Source organism: Canis aureus, chromosome 27 (assembly GCF_053574225.1).
Source record: "Canis aureus isolate CA01 chromosome 27, VMU_Caureus_v.1.0, whole genome shotgun sequence".
Taxonomy (NCBI): Eukaryota; Metazoa; Chordata; class Mammalia; order Carnivora; family Canidae; genus Canis; species Canis aureus.
This window is the reverse complement of record NC_135637.1, coordinates 4,180,262-4,205,226: the sequence shown is the minus strand read 5'-3', so window position 1 is coordinate 4,205,226 and position 24,965 is coordinate 4,180,262. Positions and strand designations below refer to the sequence as shown.

Below are 24,965 nucleotides of genomic sequence, written 5' to 3'. Positions count from 1 at the left end.
TTCGTAACTGGGAGCTGTCCCAGGGTTTACCAGAGGAGCTAACCCGAGGGATTTCCTTCATCTCAGGAACTGATGAGGAGTTTCAACAGAGACAGGAGGATTTTCTGCGCCATTCTGTCAACCCATAGCCGTGCCACAGGCGTGAGCCTGGTGGAGGCTGATGCCGTGGTGTTCTATGACAATGACCTGAACCCCGTGATGGATGCCAAGGCCCAGGAGTGGTGCGAACGGATTGGGAGGCGCAAGGATGTCCACATATACAGGTGAGAGTGGTGGGTGTGACAGTGAGTCCACGGAGGCACCACATGGAACTCAAATATACGCTGCAATTTGTTCCAGAAGTTCCTGCTGTGTCGTTTGTTTTTTCTGAGGCAGACTTCTGTTCTTGCTTCTGGCCCAACATTTGCTTGGTTTATAATTAGTTTGCTTGAAATTGTGATCAAGTTATGTTGCTTAGACATAACTTGCTGTGCATCTGACGCATATCTCTTGTGCCTCTTTTAGAGGACCTGCCCCTTCAAAAGGGCAGTTTATGTTTCAGAGTGTCTCAGTTACTATCAGATAGAAGTTGTCTGTTAGTAAGATGATGACTGAAAGAACTCAAATCTGTGTGCACTGCCTTCAGATACAAACTAGCTGGCCCTGTACGTAGCTGAGAAAGTGGAGGAGGCTCTCCTGTGTATTTCTGAGCTTCCAGAAGTATTGACTATAGTAGTGTAATAACCGTGGGTTTCTGGTGTGTGCTAGCACTTGATGGTCCCTGTTTGGTACCCGACCACCTGTGTGCTGGTGTGTGTGCAGTGCTGGCAGCTGGGAGAGCCTGTGTATGTGACCATTCACTCCTTCCACTGAGGCGGAGTCCTCCAAAGGCCGACTTTAAGTAGCTGTATTACTGCCTTTCTGAGGTTCACGGAGCAGGTAATACGTTTATAGAGAAGTATCCCTCAGAGATAGCAATTGGTAATATTTTGCTGTATATCTTTCCAGGCGTCTTTCTAATTTTTTAGACGGCTCATGCTGAAAGTCTTATTTGTTAATCCCTTTTTCTTTCAATGGTATGTGGAGAGTGTGTCTTGTTACCAGTAGCTGTAAGTCTAGTGTGCCATGTAAGTTGTATGAGCAACGTTTTCCTCAGTGATCCTTTCAGCAGTTGTGAGCCAGAAATGGGAAAACTATTTTATTCTCAGCAACTATGATCCACAAACACTCAGGAACAGTCTTGGCAGTAAAGGTACAGGATGTGTAGGAAACGAGGATAAAATTGTGCAAAACATAGTGAGACCTGAGTAGGAGGCTGTGCTGTGTTCTCGGGACGGGAAGACCTGGTACATAGAAATGTGCTTTCCCCCAAAGCGATGTTAATATGTAGAATGGTTTTAACGAAAGCCATAATTGTGGGTATTTGTGTAGGTGTACCTGTGTACACTTGTGATTGGAAAAAGTGGTTTTTACTCTTTTTTTTTTTTTTTAAGATTTTATTTATTTGAGAGAGTGAGCGTACACACAAGCATGAGTGGAGGAAGAGAGAGAAGCAGGCTCTCTGCTGAACAGGGACCCGATGTGGGGCTCTGACGTGAGGCTTGCTCCCAGGACCCTGGGATCATGACCTGAGCTGAAGGCAGATGCTCAACTGATAGCCATCCAGGCGCTCCTGGATAAAGTGGTTTTTAAAAGTGTATTTGGAGTGAAGGGTAGCTGATAATGGCCGACAGAAATACTGACAAGAGTTGCAGCAGAGAGGCTCGGGGGAAGGCATGTGAGGATCTGCCATCAGAGGGAGAGCAGTGACCAGTTGGTTGGGCTTCCAGCTTCATTGGAGTGCAGGTAATTTAGCGTGTGGTGCCAGCACAGCAGACCATGAGGAAGAGCTAAGGTCAGAGTGCTGTGCCCTCGTTATGGCCAGAATGCCGGCCCTAGGTTAAGCATGCAGGTATAGAAACAAATCAGCGGTCTTGGTGTAGTTTTGAAGAGATGATACCTGTGGCTTGAAGGCATCACTTTAGCCAGGCAGAAAGCTTGGAGGGAAGGCAAGGCAGACATATCTGACTGCAATAAAATGAAAATTTAAGTTTTGGTTTGCAAAAAGAAACCAAAAGCAAAGCTGATGCACAAATAATAGATTGGGAAAATTATTTGCAGTTCTCACAACGAACAGAGGGTCAGATAGCTCTTACAAGTTGAGGAGAAAGATAGATGAGCCCTTCTTTGAGAAAGGTGGAAGGAAGCTGAGAATCTGAATAGGCCATCCCACCTGCTCACACTTGTGGTACACCCAGGCTTGGTAGGTAAAGGGTAGGAGGCTGCATGTGTAGTGGCCTTGCTTAGATACTGGGACACGGGACAGCGGCAGCCACAGCTGCTGGTGGTGCCAGTGGTGTTGGCCAAGGGAGCTCCTACCCCTAACTGGGGATGTGAGTGTGGCATTATTTTGACATCAATTTAGTGGAGTCTGCTGAACTGAAAACTATGCCTGTCCTTTGTCCCCAGCACTACCCTCTGTGGGGCCCAGCCCATGGTATCCCTGGTTCCTGTAGCTTGTTTACAAGGCACAAAGCAGGAACCAGAGAGTTCCCATGCTTGGAGTGAGGTATTGCCATACCTTGGGCATCGAGCAGCCACTGAAACCATTTGGGGGAGTAGGAGTCTCTGCAGCACACCACTCAGTAAGAAAGCAAAATGCAGGTGCAGCCCCGGTGGTGCAGCGGTTTAGCGCTGCCTGCAGCCCGGGGTGTGATCCTGGAGACCCAGGATCGAGTCCCACATCGGGCTTCCTTCATGGAGCCTCCTTCTCCCTCTGCCTCTCTCTTCGCTCTCTCTGAATGAATAAATAAATAAATCTTAAAAAAAAAAAAGAAAGAAAGCAAAATGCAGATAAGTGTGTGGTGAAGCAGATGCTGTCCACCATTATGTTTAAGCGTGACCATTTGAAAATGAGGGGTATGTTGTGTGTGCGTTGCAGGCTGTCAGCACTGGGGACAGCAGCTGCTCCACATAGGGAGTCCTCCTGGAGGACCCAGTAGGACATTTATAGGTGGGGACCAGTGGAGGGAAAGATGGCAGAATCGATCATGGCCACAGAGGCATGGGACAGGGTGCAGTAAGGGAAGGTGGCGGTGGCTAGAGCTAGAGTGGGAGAGGTGGCCCTGACCGCCATGGAGGGGAGTGCCCCATGTATACATAGCCTCGTGGCTCCTGCCCAAGGGTCCAGGGTGCTGTGCCACCAGGCCCTTGCCCCCTGACTGCTCATGGCATCGTGCCCCCCAGGTGACCTAGCTGTCATTGTACATGACATGTCTGTTTTGTAGGCTTGTGAGTGGTAACTCCATTGAAGAGAAGCTGTTGAAAAATGGAACCAAAGACTTGATCCGGGAAGTAGCTGCTCAGGGCAATGACTACTCCATGGCGTTCCTGACACAGGTACTTGTCAATGGTGTGCAGTCCTCAAGGTTGCTGTGTGGTGATGGGGATGGGGGTGGGTAAAGGGGCCACGCAGTTTAATGCACGCAGATGAGGAGTGGCTTGGTGGTTTCCCTGGTGTTGCAGTTTGATGGTCAGGTCAGCACTGACCTGTTTCTGGCTAGACACTGATGTGCATTTTGTGTGCAGCGGACCATCCAGGAGCTGTTTGAGGTGTGCTCTCCAACAGATGACGCCGGCTTTCCAGTGAAGGCAGAGGAATTTGTGGTCCTTTCTCAAGAGCCTTCTGCCACAGAAATCATTGCACCCAAAATTGCAAGACCTTTCATTGAGGTGAGGACAGATTGCTGGCCCTGGAGGTCATAGAGGATTTGCCACACCTGCTATAGGTCCTGAGCTCCCTGCTTGCTGTGCAGGCCCCTATTGCTCCACCCTGGCACACCCCTCCTGCCTGCTTTCATTCTGTTACGGGCATTCTCGTCTGGACAAGCAGGTAAAGGAGCAGTGGAAAGTCCGGGGGCCCCAGGCACCTGCTGCCCAGTTCAGCAGTCATCCCTGTCTTCATTGGTTCTTCCTGAGCCCCACTGCCTCCCCTGAGCCATAGCTGGCAACTAGCGGTTTGGAGTGCCTCGTCTGTCCTATGACCTACTTTGCCCACCCTGCCCTACCCTGCCCGTCCCCATGGTTCACCGTCTCAGCTCCTGTCAGAGAGGAGCCCTGTGGGCAGCCCCGATGGTGCAGCGGTTTAGCGCCGCCTGCAGCCCAGGGCGTGATCCTGGAGACCCTGGATCAAGTCCCACGTCAGGCTCCCTGCATGGAGCCTGCTTCTCCCTCTGCCTGTGTCTCTGCCTCTCTCTCTCTGTGTCTCTCATGAATAAATAAATAAAATCTTTAAAAAAAAAAAAAAAAAGAGAGGAGCCCTGTGTGTGAGTGTAAAATGCACGCCCAATTCTGAGAACAGTACAAAGGAGAACATAAATGATCTTGTTAATATTTTATGTTGGTTACTTGTTGAAATAATGATTGGATATATTGGGTTAAATAAAATACTGCCTTTTATACTTTATAACACGTGAGAGATGTTAGAGTACTCACATGGCTTGTGTGCTGCTCCTTTTGGGTAGTGCTGCTGTGTAGACACACTGTAGACCCACTCTTGGGGAGTGGCCTAGCTGCAGCTCCCCCCAGGACTTCCCCCTTCACTTTGGCCCACCTCACAGGGTTGCCCCCTCCTTCCCCTCCTTCCTGGGTGTCGGTTTCTGGGCTCTTGGCTGTGGAGGGACCCTCGTGTTCTGGGCCTCTTCCCATGCCCTTGCCCATGGTAGAAGGCTTCCCTGGCTCCCCTGCAGTGCTGCTCACCCCCTTCCCTGTCCTCACACTCTTGTTGAAGAGGACTTGCCTGTAGCCTTGGCTGTTTTAAAAGTTCTCATTTGGTGGAACAGTAATAAATGTGTATGATAAAACTTTCAAGAATTTATAATGAAGAGCAAGTGTCCCACACCAGACCCTCCTTCTCTGCTAGGGACCACCCGTTAATGTGGGTCCTCATGCCTCCTTCCAGAAGTTTCCTGTGTATGATGTCCCCGGTCCCCCCCCCCTACACACACACACAGAGATACCTTATGGTTCTTTCTGCATCTGGAGGGACAGATACATCAGCCCCATTCTTTTAAAGACGTATGCATAATGGGCAGCCTGGGTGGCTCAGCGGTTTAGCGCTGCCTTCAGTCCAGGGCATGATCCTGGAGACCCAGGATCGAGTTCCACGTCAGGCTCCCTGCATGGAGCCTGCTTCTCCCTCTACCTGTGTCTCTGCGTCTCTCTCTCTTTCTCTCTGTGTGTCTCTCTCATGAATAAATAAATAATCTTTAAAAAAAAGACATATGCGTGAGGTTAAAAAAAAAAAAAAGCACCTAAAAGAAAGTGGATTCTCTCTCAGAAACAAATGATTTCACCATTGCAAGTCTTGCATGTGTCCTAGGAGAGAAATGAGAGGTGGGAGGGCATTTGCATGAGAAATGCATTGTTCTGTGTGCAGTTGTCTCAGGGATGTGTGTACCACACAGAGCAGCACATAGGTGCTGTGAAGTGTAGGCATGTTGTTGGCAGGAAAGACCTAGCGTCGAATGGAAGATGTATCTCCCCCCCCCCCACCATTAAGCTTCCATCCCAGTAAGAGGAGGTCTAAAAACCAGCAAGGGAGTAGAACACGGACTCTCCTGCAGAGCGTGGGCGATGTCCAGTGGGGAGGTGCTATGGGCAGAGGGACAGTACAGGTGGCAGAGGATTAGGAGGGAGTGAGGGGTGAGGGTAGTGGGGCCTGGCCACATTTTAAAAAATAGCCCTCTTGGGCAGCCCCGGTGGCGCAGCGGTTTAACACCGCCTGCAGCTCAGGGCGTGATCCTGGAGACCCGGGATCGAGTCCTGCGTCGGGCTCTCTGCATGGGGCCTGCTTCTCCCTCTGCCTGTGTCTCTGCCTCTCATTTTCTCTCTGTGTCTCTATGAATAAATAAATAAAAAGTCTAAAAAAAAAGATAGCCCTCTGGCTCTGTGCTGAGTCTAAATTGTGGGGGCTGGAGCAGAGACCAGCAGTAGGGGTGCAGTTGCGTGGCAGCAGCATGGCCAGGTGAGAGCAGGAGAGACCGGAGAGGTCTTTTGAAGGTGAAGTGAATGTGGGAGCCTGAGGGCAGTGCTGGCCAGCAGTGCCCTGAGGATCGGGTCTCAGGATTACTTCCAGATGCCCAAGTAACCCGGGAGTCTCCAGCAGGAGCGATGCTCTTCAGAAGACCCGTGCAGGAAGATGGCTTTTTTTTTAAAGTTTTTTGAAGCATGAGAGCCTCCTGAGAAGTACACGTCATAGAGAATCAGCATGAGAGGGCACTATAGGAAACCCCTTCCCCCCCGACCGAAACCGCCTGCCTTCCTTACCACTCCTGCCCCTGAGGGCTGCTCCTGTGCCTCCTGACCACATGGCTGCCTGTGAGGATCTGGCTTCTGGTTCAGGGTCATGGTGCTTCTCATGGCAGTACAACACTATACTCTGTGTGGTGTTGTAATTTCTTTATTGGGCCACAGTCTGTGTTTTGAGCCATGTGTCTCTGAATATTTTGTGTGTCTCTTGGCAGATGCATGTGTGTATCTGCTAACCCCCCCCCCCCTTTTTTTCTCTCTCTCTGCTAACTTTTAGGCAGCACACCTTGGGGTGGGACCCCTGCATCATCGTTGAGCGTGTGTGTGATGGGCAGGGCTGTCAGGCAGTTTTGTGAACTGTTCGAACCAGCATGGTGGTAGATGTGGGCCATGTCTCTGGTTTAATTTGCCCATTGCTCCACCCATGAATTTGTGCACCTCCGCGTGTTCCCTGGCAGAGTAGGTACTTTCTTGTGAAGTGTTTGCTCATGTCTTTCCCCCCTTTTTTGGTTACCTGGGCTGTTTATTTTTCTCAGTTGTTGGCATTCCTTCTGTGTTCTGGGTGCATGGTGTAGAAAACCTCCCTGCATTTTGCAGTCTGCCAGTGAGCAGGAACTCTGGGTCCTGAATCCCCCCAGCAGCCCATCTTTATCACAGTTGCTGCTCATGTTCTGCTCAAAAGACATTCTCCTGACTCTGGGTGGTCAGGACATCCTCCTTCGTTTTCTTCTGGGTGCTTCAGTGTTTAACTTTGTCCTGAGACATGCGGTCAGTGTGGAAGAATTTATAGTGTATAGTGTGAGGTCAGGTTACATCTTAAGCTGCAGGTTTTGCCAAATCGCCAAGAAAGAGAGGTTGCACAGCTCCTAACTGATACCTGGTAACCAGAAACCATTAGTTCGCCTGATGTGTGAAGGTGCACCCCTGCAGTACACGTGCCTATCAGGCAGGAGCTCCTGGCTGTTGGGAAGGCGCCTCCTTCCTTTCTCTGGTGTTTCCTGATCTGTTGTCCACAGGTTTGGTTCTGGCTCCTAGGGCTCTGGGTCGTTTGTCTTCTGTGAATGCTGTGGACTGTGGCCCCTGTCTCATGCACTATGAAGAGTTGTTCTCCTCTGTCAGAGCCGTGGCCGTGGGGCATGTTGGGTGTAAGGTTGAATGGGATGTCCTGTCCCTTTCTATTCTTGGGGTCAGGTGACACGTGACTTTTGCCTGGAGTTTGGTGTCCAGTGAGGCTGGGAGCCACTCCCACGCCTTCTCTGTCACCCTTAGGGCTTTGTTCTTCATATCCAAGTGGGTCTCAGATGCGCGAGAGCATGTCCACGGGGAGGCTCTATGTGCAGTGAATGGAGGCGTCTCCCTGGCTTTATGTGGGGTGACTCCTTTTCAAAACCCCATAATTTAAAACTATGAAAGTAACATAAATCTGTTATTTCTTTAGGCCCTCAAGAGCATTGAGTATCTGGAAGAAGATGCCCAGAAACCTGAGGAGGAAGCTGTGCCAGGGTCACCCGGCACCAACAGCCCGAGGTGGAGTGAAGAGCCATCTCAGCTGGAGGAGTTAGCTGACTTCATGGAACAGGTTTGAGAGCTTTCTCTTCTGCGCTTCAGCTTAATTTTTTTCCAGATACCTCGGTATTTTAAATTTGACTCTTCCATGAAATTTTCCTTGGTCTCTTTGAGTAAAAATAATCATTCTTTTGATTCAAGTGTTGGGGGGTTATATGGGGACTTAACCTTTGTTAATTTGCTGTTAACCCTGTTCAAAACAATGATTTTTGGAACAGCTTACACCTATTGAGAAATATGCTCTGAATTACCTGGAATTATTCCACACGCCAACTGGCCCAGAGAAAGAGGGCAGCAGCGAGGTAAGGGTAGACTTCTGGTTTGCGTAGCACGTGAGGGCCTCAGCCTTCAGATTCACATTTGGCCTGAAGTAAATGTGACTTGTGTGGAATTAAAGGAATAAAAAGCAACCCACCAGTGTAGAAACAAATTAAAAATGAAGTCTAGAGAAACCCTAGGGAACGATTCTCATTCAATTGGGCACAGCTTGGTGCTTGATGGAGGGATATGTGTTGGAGGAGGGAAGGGGTCCAGAGCCCGTAACTTGGACAGGGTGGAGCTGGGGTGTGGGGTGCTGGGCCTGCTGTAGCCATATCTCAGAGCCCCTCTCTGTGGTCTTCCCACCAGGATGCCGTGTTGACCGCTGTGAGGGAGTGGGAGGCCCAGAACGTGAGGGCCCTGCAAGAGCGGGAGGCACGGGCGCTGCAGGAGCAAGAGCAGGAGCAGCTTCTCACCTATACGAGGGAGGATGCCTACAATGTGGTATGTGGGGCTCAGGATCCAATGCGTTTCTGAGAGATGAAGCCCATCTCCATGTCTGGCAGCCCGTTGTCTGATGCTTGACCCTTGGTTGGACATTTCTGGTTACACATAGGCTTTTCCCCAAATGTGGTTGTTAAAACGTGTCATAGGTGCTTTGAAGACCTACTAAGCATGCAGGTAAATAGTTGGTGGCTTGTAGTGTTCGTCTGAGATTGTGACACTGAAACGTGGCCCCTTCCCTGCAGGAATACGTCTGTGAAGGCGCCGATGGGCAAGTAGAAGTCATGCCAGTGAGTGCCCGTCTCCCTTTGTGTTGGGGTGGCTGCATTCCCCCATTCATACAACTTATGGCTCTCCTTTGTCCCCACAGCTCTGGACGCCGCCCACACCCCCCCAGGATGACAACGACATCTATGTGGACCCGGTCCTGTGTCTCACGTATGAGAGCACTCCCATCCCAGAGTCCAAGCTGCCTCCCGTGTACGTGAGGAAGGAACGCAGGCGGCACCGCACGGACCCCTCAGGTGCACACCCCATCGCCAGGCTTCCATGTCTGCTTGCTTTGCACTTGCGGGCTGTTAAGGAACCTTTACACTTACAGTCCTGCTTGGTGTACAAGCAAGAGAGTGGGTTTATCTCTACAGAGGCTCCTTAGCGACAGGCGTCTTCCGTCGTCCTTCTTGTTCCCGTTTCCTCTGTGAAGGCACTGTCTTCTCGTTAGCTACATCACTGAGAAAGGCTCTCTGTCCAGTTGCAGGCAGGAAGAAGAAGCAGCGCCACGGGGAGCCAGTTGTCCCTCCTCGCTCACTGTTTGACCGTGCGACACCTGGCATGTTGAAAATGCGACGGGAAGGGAAAGAGCAGAAGAAGAACATTCTGTTGAAGCAACAAACACAGTTTGCCAAGCCTTTGCCAACTTTTGCCAAGCCAACAGCTGAGTCGGGCCCAGATAATCCCGAGTGGCTCATCAGCGAGGACTGGGCACTGCTGCAGGTGAGCACAGCCCGCAGTCCACGTCCCGTCCTCTCCTGTCCATGTCCTTTGGCTGTAGTCCTTGGGAGCGCGCGTGCACCTGCTGATGCAGTTCTCTGACCTATGGTGCCTGAAACCTGGTCCTGCAGGCTGTGAAGCAGCTCCTGGAACTGCCCCTGAATCTCACGATTGTGTCCCCGGCCCACACGCCCAACTGGGACCTTGTCAGTGACGTCGTCAACTCCTGCAGCCGCATCTACCGCTCTTCCAAGCAGTGCCGGAGCCGCTACGAGAACGTGCTCATTCCGAGGGAAGAGGGGAAGGTGAGGGCAGACCCCCTTCCACTCGCACATCAGCGGAACTCCAGCCCCTAGGCTGAGTGAAAGCTGGCGAGGCAGGAGGCCCGTGTGGCACCTGGCATGCCTGGAAAATTCTGTGTGCCATGTGGAGGCTCCATGCCACCCAAGGGCTCGGTCCTACCTTCATTTCTTTCCTCTTTCTTTTCTCTTTTGAGAAGGCATGAGGTGAATGAAAGAGCCTTTGTTTGGCTCCATTGGCTTATTTGAAGATAAGTTTGTTTATGCCTCCTATGCCTTTGCTGCTGGTCTCCCGCCAGGAGCCCCAGCCATGGGACTGGTCTGGACCCTGGTCCCGGCTGACTGTGTGCCTTGTACATGCTCTGCAGACAGAGGCTGGGTACTCCGTGTCTTTCCCAGGAAGCCCATGGTGGCAGTGGCTGCCCCCACCCTTACCCCCCAAGAGAGCCAGCACTGCTGGCGAGTGCATCTGCCCTGCACTTTCCACCTTTCCACCTGCATACCTCTTGTTGTTTTGAGCCAAGAGGGTCTCTTTCTGTTTCTCCGTCTGCTGGCTTTGCCACTTCCCCTTCTTGTCAATCGCCCATCCACCTGCACTCTGGAGAGTGTCCAAAGTCTGAGCACAGAAGGGGCGCCCATGTGGCATGCTGCCAGCCTTGACAAGGGTCCCGTGCCTGCGAGTCGTGGTCCTACCCACTACGTGTGACAGCACGGGGCAGATGCGGCAGAGGCACACATGGGACCCTGACGCAGTATGGAAACCATTGTTTCTACCATCGTTTCTGTTTTCATTTTCCTGAAAACATTAGCCTTAAAGCCTTTGTTTGCTTTTTGTTTAAGAACAAAAAAAGCAGGTATTCCTTAACAATACTATGTGTGGTACCTTCACCACCAAGACATCATGAGGTCTTATGTTTGATCTGTCTTGTGTTGGAAGCACTTCTAATGACGGCCATAATGTTAACATGGAAAAGCATAAAGCTGAAGCTCTGTTTTTCTGTTTTATAGCTCACATGAGAAGTTGATCTAGAAAAAAAGGCAAAAATGCGTTTATTGGATGTGACGGTGACATTGTGAATAAATTGGCAAGCACCTGTGCAGAGGGCCATTTGATGAAGTTCAGAACCAGCCAGGAGGGGAAGCTGGTGCCCGCAGACATGTGCTGGCAGCAGTGTGTTGGGTGGGGCAGGGCAGGAGCCCCCTTACAGCCTGCCACAACCTGGGCTTGCTGTTGGGTGTTCGTGTTACGTACCTGATCTTATTCTTGCTCTACCTTTTCTCCCTTGTTTTTCTGTGGCACGGGAATGCTCACAGACGTGGACTCATTTTCAGGACCCTCCCATGCTGATCTTGTGGTCCTGAGTTTCCTCTGGTGTGGCTCTTCTAGATGTAAAGCTTCAATTAGCACAGAGGACACGTATGCATGGCTCTCCCGTGAGCGGTTCTTACTTTGTGTCGCAGTCTCCATCCTGTTCACTATGTACAGGTACAGGGTGATCAGAGTCTGTAGACACAGGGGAGGGTCCCTGGGAGCCCTATGGCCCGGTCCTGACTTGGTTGCTTACAAGTGTGCTGGCTTTACACAAGCTGTGTAACGAGACTGGAGTTTTCGCTCTGGCATCGGGTTGTTCTGAAGTTCTGTGGGACAATGAGGTGTCTTGGGAGCTAGCAGTGCTTGTTTTGACTGTAGGATTTATGCTGGAGAGATTACCAGGAATAGGTGATGCTGTGAATGAATGCTCCCAAGAGCAGATTCACATACCAGCTGGCACCTCTCCTCTTCCCTGTGCACTGGAACAGAGGCTTGCAGGGAGGGCAGCCACTCGGTCTCATTTGCTGTGTGACCTTGGGCACTTGGCCTAGCGGTCATTTTTCTCTGCAAAGGTAGAGCGTCCTCCTGCTCTGGGTGATTGTGGAGCTTGCGTGAGGGGACGTGTGGAGAGGAATGGCGTTTGCAGGCAGTGGGTGGTCAGGTGGTATGCTCACGTCTGTGTTGAAGGTTGTGAAGGAGGAACTCTGTTTAACCTGGGAGATTCCAAGTCAGGTCTCCAGATCAGCCACCATCTATCTGATGCACTGCCATTGGTTTTGTCTCAGAGTAAGAACAACCGACCCCTGCGCACAGGACAGCTATACGCCCAGGACGAGAATGCCACGCACACGCAGCTGTACACAAGCCACTTTGACCTGATGAAGATGACGGCCGGCAAGAGAAGTCCCCCCATCAAGCCTCTGTATGCTTCCCGTGTCCTTACCGCCCCTCCCCTGTGATGAGCTGGTGTGGGGACACTGGCTTGCACAGCATGTTGGTGATCCCTCCTTCTTCAGCAGGTGTTTCTTGTTGGGTAACTCTTGTCTCCTTTTTTGTGTGGCAGGCTTGGCATGAATCCCTTTCAGAAAAACCCCAAGCACGCCTCCGTGTTGGCAGAAAGGTATTTCTGTATTTTCTACTGGATGAAATAATCTCATTTTAGTGTTTTATTAAACCCTGTGGAGTCAGTAAATCATTCAAACGGTGTGTCCAGGCAGCAGCTAGGGATAGTGGTGTGGCCAGCTGGGAGCTGGCAAATGTGCACATGGCATTCCCATGATGAGGGTCTGTCCCTGCCTACAGGCTTCGGGGGACACTGGTGGATGTGACTTGGCCGTGGGAGAGGCTCTTCCTTTCTTGGCCGTGCTTGCGTCTAATTTGGCACATGTCTTTTGATTCTGCCTTTAAAATATATCCAGCATAGAGATGAGAGTAATTGTTTTGAAGCTGAACAAAAGAGAGAAAAGGACCGACGAAAGGATGGGCAGGGAAATGTGTGGGTGTGGGTGAGCAGGTATGGCAGGGCAACCTAGAAGCCAAGTGCCAGGTATCAGGGTGTTCTCTGCACACTCCCTGTGCTTTCCAGATGTCTCTTTTACAATGAGGTGGTAGGAAGCACATGTCTAGTTAAAGCCCAGGTGCTAGTCTGGCTCAGGCCTTTGTGGTTGCCCAGATGAGTGTCTGCCATACACCAAGGGTTCTCACCTTACCTGTTCTCAGTGTGGCCACCAGCTGGGCACTTCTTTGCCAAGACCCCTGACAGACTCTCCTAGCTGCTCCTGAGGCCTGGCCTCCATCAGATGCTCCTTACCTCATGGCTGTGACCTGCTGCTCACGCCTAGGGCAGTCTTCCTGGACTCGAGCCCAGGACCCCCTTACATGTTATCTTCTATACAGTCACATCGTGGCCCTGTGTTTTCCTTCACAGGATGAACCATCTTCACATTCTCTACTTGAGTTGTGGTGTTTGTGTGCCTGTGGATGTAGGGCTTCTGAATCTGGAAGCAAAGAGCAGGCGTTCTGTGTACATTTGTGGACTAAATTAGCAGATTGTTTCATGCAGCTGACATTTATGGACAAGGTGTGTGCCTAGCTCTGTGCTGGGCCAAGCCGTTCAGTGGCGAGCAGGACACGTTTTTGTCCTCGTATTGGTGAGATGCAAACTCAGAGCAGTCTTACAGGGGTTGAGGATCCGTCCTGCAGGTGATTGGAATAGCCCAGCAGGACCGAGGGTGAGGGAAGCCTGGGGGGAGGAGACCAGGGGGTGTTCCTCCTGAATGTCACCCCAACACGAGGCGATATTGGGTTGGCTGTCATGGTATGCAGTGCGTGGGGTCAAAGGAGGGCTACAAGGCAGGTCCATGGGATACGCACAAGAGGGCCCAGGGTGACGCCTCCAGGGCAAGAAGCAGGCAAGCAGGGCGAGTGCCCTGGGCACCTCAGTGGGAATAGGTACAGTGCGAAGCCCAGCTGGTTGGTTGGAGACCATGAGGTGAGCACAGGCCTACAGTGTCTTGGGGGCTCAGGTGGGTGTCTGTGTTTGGCTCAGATCAGAGGGATGTGGGCCGGTGGACAGGACCAAAGGTTGACAGGGTGAGGTGAGAGGAGAACTCAACACCTGGCCCACAGCTGGGTGGGGACTCGGCCTTCCACAGGATCTGGAGGTGTTAGCCACAGGGGTGCATCTGTAAGGAGTCAGGGCAGGCCATGTGCCAAGGAAGAGGAAGTGATGCCGTGTGACCTGGCTGGGGCGCCTTGCAGAGGGTGGGTTTCCCTTGTCAGTGGAGATAGTTGGACCCTACTTGAAGCTGGCAGACTGGGGGAGCATAGCATGGCTTTAGCTTTGCCAGGTGTAATAAAGAGGGGTGGGAGAAGGCCTGGATATTCACGTGAGAGTGGGATTGTGATGGAGGATCTGAGCAGACCTACGTGGTTGAGGTCAGAGAATGGGTAAGAAGTCACTGAGCCAGCTGGGGTGAGTGACAGGGTGGGAGGGGCTGACATGCAGGGGGAACAGACAGATGTTTCCCCGCCTGGGCCCTGCAGAGTAGGGGTGGGGGAAGCTAGGAAATGGGGAAGGCATGCACAAAGTTTTAAGCAAAGCCAAGCTCTCTGTGGCAGAGGGAGTCAAAGAGGTGGAGAGGTCATAGTACTTGAGTGGAAGAGACCCCTGGAGCAAGGGTTCTGTGAGATGGTGGGGAGGCCTGTGGGACCTCCCCCTCCCTGGGCTTTGCTGGTCAGTCTCTGTGCCTGGGGAGCGGGGTGTCATGGGAGATTGGGAGTGTTCATGCAGCCTGGGCCCTGACCTCAGTTTTCATGGACACATGGGCTTCTGGCAGGCCAGAGTGGGACCTGGGGACACAGGCTATGGACAGCTCCTCGGAGGAAGGCTGATGCTCCATTGGGAAGAGAGGGGAGGCCTAACCTGAAGTAGGGCCGCAGTTTGGTAGGCTGGGTTGGAGGGGCAGGCAGTTCACCGTGAGGTGCACTCGCACACATTTCCAGGGCACCTGATATCCACATAGTACCGTGTGTTACTGTGGTGGCCCAGGTCTGTTTTCTGGAAGGTTCTGTGTCAAAAGGGAATGGGAGACATGGTCTTAGATGACCCATGCAGCTTTTTTTCTTTTGTGAGGGAGCTTGATTGGAGCTGCCTCCTACCACCTGGCAGCTTGGGAGGCAAGAGCTTTGGGTTTCTCGAGTGTTCGTCTTCCTTAGACTGTGTCCATTTATTTTCTGTTTCTGCTGTTGTCTTTCAGCGGGATCAACTACGACAAACCACTGCCTCCCATTCAGGTTGCATCTCTCCGAGCAGAGCGAATTGCCAAAGAGAAAAAGGTGTAGGCGCTAGGGCCTCCTGGACGTGGCTGGGGTGGTGGGCGTGGTGGGCTTGTCCCCATAGCCCCTCTCCTCTCTGCTTCTGTAGGCGCTGGCCGATCAGCAGAAGGCGCAGCAGCCACCCGTGGCACAGCCCCCACCACCCCCACCACAGCCGCAGCCCCCGCCACCCCAGCAGCCTCCCCCACCTCTGCCCCAGTCTCAGGCGGCAGGCAGCCAGCAGCCTGCAGGACCGCCAGCCGTCCAACCGCAGGCCCAGGCGCAGCCCCAGGCGCAGCCCACACAGCCCCCACCGAAGGTGCCTCCCGCGATCACAACAGTGGGCAGCGCCGCTGTGCTGGTAAGAAGGTGCCTCTCCTGGCCGCGGACACCTGCGGGGACACGGGTGGGAGGGTTTGTTCAGACGCCAGTATGTCTTCCTCAGAGACCACAGAAGGCCAAGACTTTCCCTGGTGGGGGAGTGAGTGAGCAAAGGGGCGCCCTCACCTGCTTTGGCTGCTCTAGGCAGGCCAGGTTAGTTAGTGGAGGTTTGGGAGGTAGAGGGACCCAGGAAGTTTGGAGTTAGGTGGGATTTGTGAGATGTCAGTGTCAACGTCACCCTGCAGAGGTGCAGAGCTGATACTGCAGAGGTGCAGAGCTGATACTGTTTGTGCCAACATGCAAGCTTTCCTTCTCCTGACTCTTGCACTCGCGTGTGCATACATCTTTAGTGCCCATCAGAGAAGATGGGTTAAAAACACACAGGAAAGGGGAAGAAAGGCAGACTCGTGATCTCATGCAGCCTGTGCTGCGGCTGTCATGCCCCGGTATACTCCCTTGCTCTGTGTGCCCATGTCTGTGTGACACGGATGTCGCAGTCACCTGTGGGGAGGATGCCTGGGACTGCATGGGGAAACCCTGCTGCCTGGCACTGCCAGCCAGGTGTGGGAGTGGTCCAGCCTTGTTTATGGTTCTTTTGGCCATGGTGGGTGGGATTGCTGCGTCAGCCTGGGCAGTTTAGCTCTTTGGTCAGAAAGCACGCTCCCTCAGCCCCAGCTCCCATGGCCTGTGAGTGGAGTGGTGGGTGGTTAGGGAGGGACTCTGTGTGGGGCCTCCTGGCCCTGGGCTGCGGCCTGAGTGATGGTAGTCCATCAGTAGAGAGCCTCAGCAGTAAGACCAGAGGCCCCAAGCTTGGGGGGCAGGGGTGGGGTCATGAGGGCAGGTGAGGCCAGAGCTCTGTGACTAAGGGACAGAACTGGCATGGGGCATGGGGGCAGGGAATGGTGGGGGGCCCGTGTGGCCGTGTAGTCAGGCAGGAGTGTGGACATGATTCTGACGAAGTGGAAACATTTGGAGGTTTTGTGAAGGGGAGAGCTTGTGCTCCAATTCAAATGCTTTTCTCTTTCCAGCAGGCCGGAGCCATTAAAACATCTGTCACGGGGACAAGCATGCCAACGGGTAAGAAGCCTGGGATGCCCCCATCAGAAATCAGTGTTTTCCTGTGCTCCTGCCTCACAGGTCTCTCCCTGCAGGCACAGTGAGCGGAAATGTCATCGTCAACACCATCGCTGGGGTCCCTGCTGCCACCTTCCAGTCCATTAACAAGCGCCTTGCTTCGCCTGTGGCACCAGGAGCCTTGACTGTGAGTCATCCCTGCCCCTGGGCACTTTCAGTAGCCTGCGTGACCTAGGACCCAATTGTTTTCTAATTTAAAAAATTTTTCTTAAGTAATCTCAACACCCAACATGGGGCTCAAACTCATGATCAAGAGTCATATGCTCTTCCAACGGAGCCTCCTGGGTACCCAGGAAGTTGTTTGCTTTGTAGAGAAATATCCCAGCAATGCAGGAAGTACTGACACAGCTTGAATTTCCTAAGATAATGTGAACATTCAGGGGTTTAGGAAATGGCTCACATGGTGCTCTTGCTAAGGGAGTGTGTGGTATGGAAATCCCTACCTACAGCGATTCTAGGAGGAGAAAGGCAGGGTTGAGGGTGTACTGCTGACTCTACGCTGACTCTACTGCTAGGATTCCTCATGTACCACGTGACAGGTTTACTCTTGGGAGATATGGGGGTGCAGAGATGGGCGCTCTTTGGGAAACTGGACCGGAGGAGGGCATGGTACCACACCAGGTGCCATCGCATGATTGTCAGAGTGTGTAGGGGCCAGGTGGAGCACAAGAGGGATGGTCCAGACCTATGTGTGGGAAGCAGGGAGGTGTCAAACCTGGGCATCAGGACAGCCCTGTCAGACCCTCTGAGCACAGAACCAGCGGAAACCTTGCACTCATCCACAGATGCAGCCCATGTCCTTGCCTCCAGTGCTTCACTATAAACAGCAGAAATAAACAACTGAGATTGAAGAGATTAAATTTGTGTCTCCTTTTTCAGGTTAGGTACACATCCAAGGGCAACATGTGCCCTGCCTGAGCACTGTTCTGATAAGTAGAAGGGTGGCCCTGTCGGGTTCTGAAAAGTGTCTTTTCTGTAAAGTTCAGTTGTTGTAGTAATCCAGACAGGGTGGCCTTGGCAAAGGGACAGACATAGCTCCATAGAATAGGATACAAGGCCCAGAAATAAACCCCCATGTATGTAGTCCACTGATTTTCATTAAGAGTGCCAAAGGGATACAAGGAGAAAGGGTAGTCTTTCCAATAAGTGGTACTGGAAGAGCTGCGTAGCTATGTGCAAGACCAGGAGCCGGGGCCTGTAGCCTACGCTAGGTATGAAAAGTCCATCAAGATGGATCATTGACCTAAGTGTAAAATACAAAATGATAAGACTTTTTGATGAAAATCACAGGACAACATCTTTGCTCCCTTAGTTTAGGCAGAGATGTCCTAGGATCCCAAAGCCTGTGAATCATGAAAGAAAAATTAAGTGGTCATCATCAAAAATCAGTGACACATGTTGTTTGAAAAATATGAAGACAGTGGAGAGTATGGGAAATATTTGTAGGACACATGATAAAGGACAAGTTTGCAGATTAAATGAGGATTCTTCAGTAATATGAAAATACACTGTAATGTTCTCATTCTTTGGGGAATATAAATAATAGTGAAAGAGAACATAAGGGAAGGGAGAAGAAATGTGTGGGAAATATCAGAAAGGGAGACAGAACATAAAGACTCCTAACTCTGGGAAACGAACTAGGGGTGGTGGAAGGGGAGGAGGGCGGGGGGTTGGGGTTACTGGGTGATGGGCACTGAGGGGGGCACTTGACAGGATGAGCACTGGGTGTTATTCTGTATGCTGGCAAACTGAACACCAATAAAAATTATTTTATTAAAAAAAAGAAATAAAGGGAGACAGAACATAAAGACTCCTAACTCTGGGAAACGAACTAAGTGTGGTGGAAGGGGAGGAGGGCAGGGGGTGGGGGTGAATGGGTGGCGGGCACTGAGGGGGGCACTTGACGGGATGAGCACTGGGTGTTATTCTGTATGTTGGTAAATTGAACACCAATAAAAAATTAATTTATTAAAAAAAAAGAAAAAGAAAGAAAATACACTGTAAAACATGGATAAAGATTTAAGTGGTTATCTCACCAAAGAAGCAACAGGGATAGCAAACAAATGTGAAGAGATCTTCAACATATTAGCATCAGGGGAGTCGTGGGAAAACCACAGTGAGATAGGACCTTGGGGGGCTCAGTCAGGAGAGCGTCCAACTATTGTTCCAGCACAGGTCGTGAACTCAATCATGGGATTGGGCTGTGTGCTGGGCATGGCACCTGCTTATGATCCCTTCCCTTTCCCTCTGCACCTGCCCCCAGTGAAAAACTAACCACAGTGAAATGCCACCACACATCTCTGGGCTTTAGAAACAAAAACCTGGCTGTAGCAAACACTGGCAATGAAGCAACCTGACTGGAGCCCACAGTCAGCACACAGAATATTAGCATCAAGTGGGAAATTGGCCACTTCTGATAAAATGAAACGTACACTTACTGTACAACATAGCACTTCCACACCTAGATTTTCCCTCAGGGAAGTAAAAACATACATCTGCACAAAAAAACCTGAGCATGAGTGTGTAGTAGTGTAGTAGCTTGATTTATACTACTAGTGTAGTAGCTTGATTTATAATTATACTTTATTTATAATTATACTTACTAAAAAAGAGTAAGTATAATTAGTAAGAAAGAAACCCAGACGGGCAGCCCCAGTGGCGCAGTGGTTTAGCGCCGCCTGCAGCCTGGGGTGTGATCCTGGAGACCCGGGATCGAGTCCCACATCGGGCTCCCTGCATGGAGCCTGCTTCTCCCTCTGCCTGTGTCTCTGCCTCTCTCTCCGCTCTCTCTGAATGAATAAATAAATAAATCTTAAAAAAAAAAAGAAAAGAAACCCAGACAGCCTCTGGTGGATACATGGGCACTATCTAGGACTACCCAACGATACAAGAGAGTGAGCTGCTGGGCCAGACAATGAGGTGGGCGACTCTAAAACACATTTTACTGTGAGGACAGTTTCAAAAAACCTCGTATGCTTCATGATTCCATTTAACGTGAAAAAGGCAAAATCATAGAGACAGGAAACAGAATATGTTCTGTGTCTGGATTGTGGTGGCTACCATAGGTTCGTATACCTGGAGTGGGTAAATTGTACTGTATGCAAATTATACTTCAATAAATCTTGCTTAAAAAAATTAGAATATTCTCTAAGTAACACAACATGTATTAAAAGTTTTTCTAGAGTGTGGCTTAGATTTATTTTATTTATTTTTCTTTAACCTTTGCAATAAACCACTTGTGATTCAGCCATCTTAATAAATAACAAAGGCTATTAGGTAGGCATGTGGCGTTAAAACCATTCTCTGTGACCAATACCATTCCCCATATGAGAGTGCAATGCTCAAGTCATTGCACTTCATGTTTTATTTTGAATAAGACCTAATGCTATGTGTGGTATTTTTGGAAGATAAAGTAGTTCATCCATGATGTATTTTTTGAGTAGATCTTACAAACAATATACTCTTCCTTGTGATATAGGAATAGAAATTGGAGTCAGACACATGGCATGCTTTCCTAGGGCTCTTCTAGTCCTGGAGCTGGACCATGAAGGGTACAGATGACAGGGTGGGCCTTCTGGGCTCCCAAGAGCAGGACAGTGTCATCCACACACATGGCTCTTCAGCCCAGAAAGGTGTGTGGTGTGTTCAAGGCACATCAAGTAGGTCTGTTTAAAGGGGGCACAAACAAATGTATTAACAGAGAAGCAGTGGCTCCTGCACCCACTGGGAGGCTCTGCATGGCTGTGTGTGCTTGGCACCATGAGTGGTCATAGAGTTTGGATATCTGGCTAAAGAATACGAATTTTGTTCACTAGGCAGCTGGGAGCCCTTGATAGTCTCTGAGCAGAGATGTGACAGGTGTGTAGTAGACGGGATTCGGGCAGAATAGGGCAGAGTAAAAACCACTTTGGAAGTCCAGGAATGGATTTCTGTTTATGGTAATAAAGTGAAGTGAGTTATTTATACTATTCTCTAAATGAAACAAACTAAAATTGGATAGAAACATGTTTATTAATCTTTTTAAAAATTTTAAGGAGCTGACAAAAATTATTAAGGCAAAATCTAAGAGAAGAAAGCCAGAATAATAGTGCAGTGAGGCAGGGTCTGATGCAGAGCACATTTTACCTTGTGGGACAGGCGACTCTAGCTGGCCCATTCCAGGGGAGAGACTGAAGGGAGGTGCTAAGCCAGGAGTCGGAGCCTGAGCCCTTGGGGCAGGGCTGGAGCAGAAGTAAACCCCGCCTGCCCTCCACCCTGCCGTTAGCAGAGGGTCTGGACAGGCTGGATGGGACAAGCCTGCAGAGCTGCAGCCCTGCAGAGCTGCAGCCACACACCAGCCTTCTGTCAGTTTGCAGCTAGAGCAGACGTGGCATTCAAAGGGTGCCCACACCCCTTGCAGCCTGTGAAGTGGACCTGGGTGGGCGGTGTTCCAGGGTAGGTGGCCAGAGCAGGTGCAGGTGCTCTGGAGCAACTTGCCTTCTCTCTAGATTCCCTAGAACCTCTGCAGGTGATTCTCCAATGTAGTGAGTGGCACGTGGTAGAAAATAACCAAGCACAGGAGGAAAGATGACTCCAGTGGAAGCAACAGACGGTGGGCAGACATTCCCACCTGAGATAGTGGAGACTGTGGGCATCGATTGCAAAAGAGCTGTGCTTGCTTGCTTGCCTTTTTTTTTTTTTTTTTTTTTAAGTAGGCTTCATGCCAAGTGTGGAGCCCAATGCAAGGCTCAAACTCATGACCCCGAGACCAGGAGCCGCACACTCCTCTGACAGCGCCAGGGGCCGTTCTGGTTTCTTGTCTCTAGCTTCACTTACTGTAAGAATGCAGCATGTAACACACGCAACATACGAAGTATGTGTTCATAAGGCCTCCAGTTAAGGTTTTGGGGTGTCAAAAAACTTATATGTGGATTTTCAACTGTGCAGAGGGCTTGGCACCTGTTACCCCCACAGTGTTCAAGGATTGACTATAGAGGACTTCTGGAAATGAAAAGTATGGTTATCAGAATTGGGGGAAAAAACTCTGGTAATGGGCTGTGTTTATACACCATTGAGAAGAGAATGAGTGAACCAGGGATAAGTCAGGAGATGCCATCCTGAATGCAGTGCAGGGTGACAGCAAGGGCTGCACAGAAGGGTGCATGTGAGGCCGCAGAAGGCCAGCTCAGAGTTCAGTTGGGGAGGAGGGCGGCCAAAGGCAGTATAGAAGATGTGAGAGTTTTCCAGAACTGAGCAGTGACACTGAGCAGTGTATGTAGAAATTCCCACTAAGCCTGACCCAGGACGGTGGAAAGGAGCCCACGCCTGCACAGTGTGGACAGCAGAGAGGATCCAGAGCAGCCAGAGACACAGCAGCCTCCTCCTCAGAGCCTCTGCAATGACATCTGTGTGCTAATGAAAGAAAGTCACACCTGACCCCGGTACTCTGCCTCTTTTGAAAACACCGAAAGAGCACAGAGCTAGCAGCAGGTGGGTCTGTACTAGAGGACAAGCTCGAGGCAGAGGGAGTAAGCGCATGGACAGTCAAGGTGGAGACTGATCTCACAGCAGCCGAAACTCCCTGCAGGGCTGATAGAACCACTGTGCTACACAGGAACAGTGGTCTGTAGTGAGCCAAGGCCCAAGGTGCTGAGATGCTCTGAACTCTTCTTGTTCAGGAAAAATGTGAGACTGTTGATGTGACTTTGGCAAGTACTCATGGTATAATTTTTTTAATTTGAGAGAGAGCATGCGCGAGAGCTTCAGTGTGGGGGAGGGGCAGAGGAAGAGGGAGAAGCAGACTCCCTGCTGAGCAGGGAGCCCTACGACGCAGAGGCTGATCCCAGGACCCTGAGATCATGACATGAGCCACCCAGGTGGTATAATTTTTAGGTGAGTCACCAAAAGAATAAAAAGTGTAACTTCCAAACTTTGGGAGGGAAAAGTGGGAGGAGGAAAAAAATGCTGTGAATGAAGGCAGGAAAGGAGATTGAAGACACATGGAGCCAGGTGGGTTGAATAGGAAACACAGATTGTGATATTGGAGTTAGCTAAACACAGGAGTAGGGACATGTGGAAGGGCTAGGAGTGAGCTGCACGGTCTGGAAGAATGTCCTGACCGCCCAAACTGAGGGGCCAGCAGAGGCAAGTGCCATGTTTGTTTGTTTGTTTGTTTTAAGTGCCATGTTCATGGGCAGTCTCAGAGGTGGAATCAGTGGGGTCTGTCCAGTTTGTGGTGGGACTGGTGTGGCTGTGGCTCCAAGGATCAGTGTGGGGCACAGGAGGCAGCAGGGCTGCTCAAAAGAAGCCTTAAGTGGGAGAAAGGGCAGTGGGAAAGGGGCAGTGGTGGAGAGCAAGACCTTACACTGTGTGTTTGGGGAAGTGAGCACAGGCATCTGGAGGATAGTCAGAACCTCACAATGTTCCTGGGGACCAGACTCTTTCAAGTGACAACAGAGGGACAGGGCAGCCTTTTAGAATGGGAATAGGAATGTTGCCATCTGAAACGGTTTTTCTGTGGTGACTGACGCACTTTGAAGCTCAAGGCACAGGTGCAGCGTACTCCATCATTCAGTTTGTGAAAGCACTGAGCTCTGGAGAGTGCTTCCTTTTCCTCAGGTTTAGAGATGGGTGTCCTCTTGTGTTCTCTAGTATACATGGAAGCCTTGAAGGATAGCGTGGAGTGACCTGACGGCTTCCCTGTTGCTTCTTGCAGACCTCTGGAGGCTCTGCTCCTGCCCAGGTAGTCCACACCCAGCCTCGAGCGGTTGGCTCCCCGGCCACAGCCACATCCGACCTTGTGTCGCTGGCACCAACCCAGGGTGTTCGAGCAGTTACTTCTGTGACAGCCTCAGCTGTGGTCACTACCAGCCTGACTCCAGTACAGACTCCGACCCGGTCTTTGGTGACTCAGGTGTCGCAAGGTAAGGGCAGGTGGGATTTTCCTGTGTGACCCGTCTTAATGTTTGAACTGGTGAGGACACGAGCATGCATCTGTTGTGGGAGAAGGGGCAGGCCATGTGCGTGCGCCGAGTAACATAGCACCCTCTCCCAGCCACAGGAGTGCAGCTGCCTGGGAAGGCCATCACACCTGCACACTTCCAGCTTCTCCGGCAGCAGCAGCAGCAGCCCCCACCGCCACCGCCCTCTCAGGTGCAGGTCCCGCAGATTCAGGGCCAGGCCCCGTCACCGGCACAGATCAAAGCTGTCGGCAAGTTGACCCCGGTGAGTATCTTGTAGGAAACCACACACTCACTGCCCGAGGCCTCATGTGTCACCTAGTTGGAAGTATATTTTGCACAGGTCTGCTGTTGTCTTTGTGGGAAGTGTGCTTGTATTGTCCCTAAAAATGGCTTTCCACGCAGTGCCACTTCATGGTCACGTGGCCTATTGACCGCGCTCTGGAGACTTGTCTTTCTGCTTGCTGTCTGGTGCTCTGGGCAGCAGTTCAGGCTCCCGAGAAGTAGAAGGCAGCCTGGTTCCATTCCCAGCTGGAGAACATGCTGGTGGGAAATGACAGTCTCAGAGATGAAGTGTTGCATACTTGGTTTCTTCATGTGTAGTTCATTTGCAGTGCTGAGTACAGACAGTCCTGATTGTTGCCACCCTCTGCACAACCTGTGCAGCTATGTATGTAAATGAATTCATTTTGAAAGGAAATACTGTATTCCTGCCAACATGGAGAAGTATTCTTGCTTGGTATGGAAAGTGAGTGGACAAACATATGTAGACATGAGATAGTATTGTAGAGCTCCATCTAGTTGCCGGGCCTGCCACAGTAAGTACCTGACCTTGGGCCTGCTCCTTCTCCATTACAGAGGGGACAAGGGGGCGTGCTGGAGGGCTGTGAGGGCATGTAGGCCCTGAGCTGAGACTTGACTAGTGAGGCCCTGGGATATGCGCCAGAGGAAGGAAATGCAACCAAGTAAACCATTCACCTCCTCCGTTGCACCAGCCACATTTCAAGGGTGCAGTGGCCATGTGTGGCTGTGGCTAGCATATTGTACAGGCCAGATCTAGAACATGCCTGTCACTGTGGAAGTCTGGGAGACAGCGCTGAATTTTAAAGTTACTGGCCCAGCACCTCCCCCCGCCCCCCCCCCCACACACACACATGTATGGCCTGTCCTCCCCTTCCTGCTTCTCCCCAGGATATGAGAGCTGGCTCGTGCCCTTGCATGCCCTCCTTCAGCTGCCAGAGCCCCACTTAGCCGCTTGTTTGCCTGTGCCTGGATTCTCCACTCTGCCCTCTCCTCAATTTCAGAGTCCTTACTGTTTTCAGCATGTCGAGAGAGATCTGGTAGTCATGAACTACCCAGTAGTTTTCTAAAAAGAAAATTGATTCCTTGAAATATTTTTGAGCTATTTTGACATCTTTATGTTTTCACTTCTTTTAAAGA

The 24,965-nt window shown here is 51.0% G+C and overlaps 1 protein-coding gene across 15 annotated transcripts in view; it reads left to right on the top strand.

Moving 5' to 3' along the window:
- The window catches only part of EP400 (E1A binding protein p400), a 102,694-nt gene that overhangs the window by 64,800 nt on the left and 12,929 nt on the right, over nucleotides 1-24,965 (top strand). For 10 of the 15 annotated variants that reach the window (XM_077875172.1, XM_077875171.1, XM_077875182.1 and 7 more), the window contains 18 exons: nucleotides 67-263; nucleotides 3,306-3,417; nucleotides 3,607-3,750; nucleotides 7,766-7,906; nucleotides 8,112-8,195; nucleotides 8,521-8,655; nucleotides 8,901-8,945; nucleotides 9,026-9,179; nucleotides 9,407-9,648; nucleotides 9,777-9,950; nucleotides 12,042-12,178; nucleotides 12,320-12,376; nucleotides 15,015-15,093; nucleotides 15,182-15,433; nucleotides 16,482-16,530; nucleotides 16,605-16,714; nucleotides 23,282-23,489; nucleotides 23,621-23,790. In XM_077875172.1, coding sequence (XP_077731298.1) covers nucleotides 67-263; nucleotides 3,306-3,417; nucleotides 3,607-3,750; nucleotides 7,766-7,906; nucleotides 8,112-8,195; nucleotides 8,521-8,655; nucleotides 8,901-8,945; nucleotides 9,026-9,179; nucleotides 9,407-9,648; nucleotides 9,777-9,950; nucleotides 12,042-12,178; nucleotides 12,320-12,376; nucleotides 15,015-15,093; nucleotides 15,182-15,433; nucleotides 16,482-16,530; nucleotides 16,605-16,714; nucleotides 23,282-23,489; nucleotides 23,621-23,790 — 2,490 coding nt within the window. The remainder of the gene's footprint in view (nucleotides 1-66; nucleotides 264-3,305; nucleotides 3,418-3,606; nucleotides 3,751-7,765; nucleotides 7,907-8,111; nucleotides 8,196-8,520; nucleotides 8,656-8,900; nucleotides 8,946-9,025; nucleotides 9,180-9,406; nucleotides 9,649-9,776; nucleotides 9,951-12,041; nucleotides 12,179-12,319; nucleotides 12,377-15,014; nucleotides 15,094-15,181; nucleotides 15,434-16,481; nucleotides 16,531-16,604; nucleotides 16,715-23,281; nucleotides 23,490-23,620; nucleotides 23,791-24,965) is intronic. The other 5 variants (XM_077875185.1, XM_077875186.1, XM_077875179.1 and 2 more) reach the window with 2 other exon arrangements.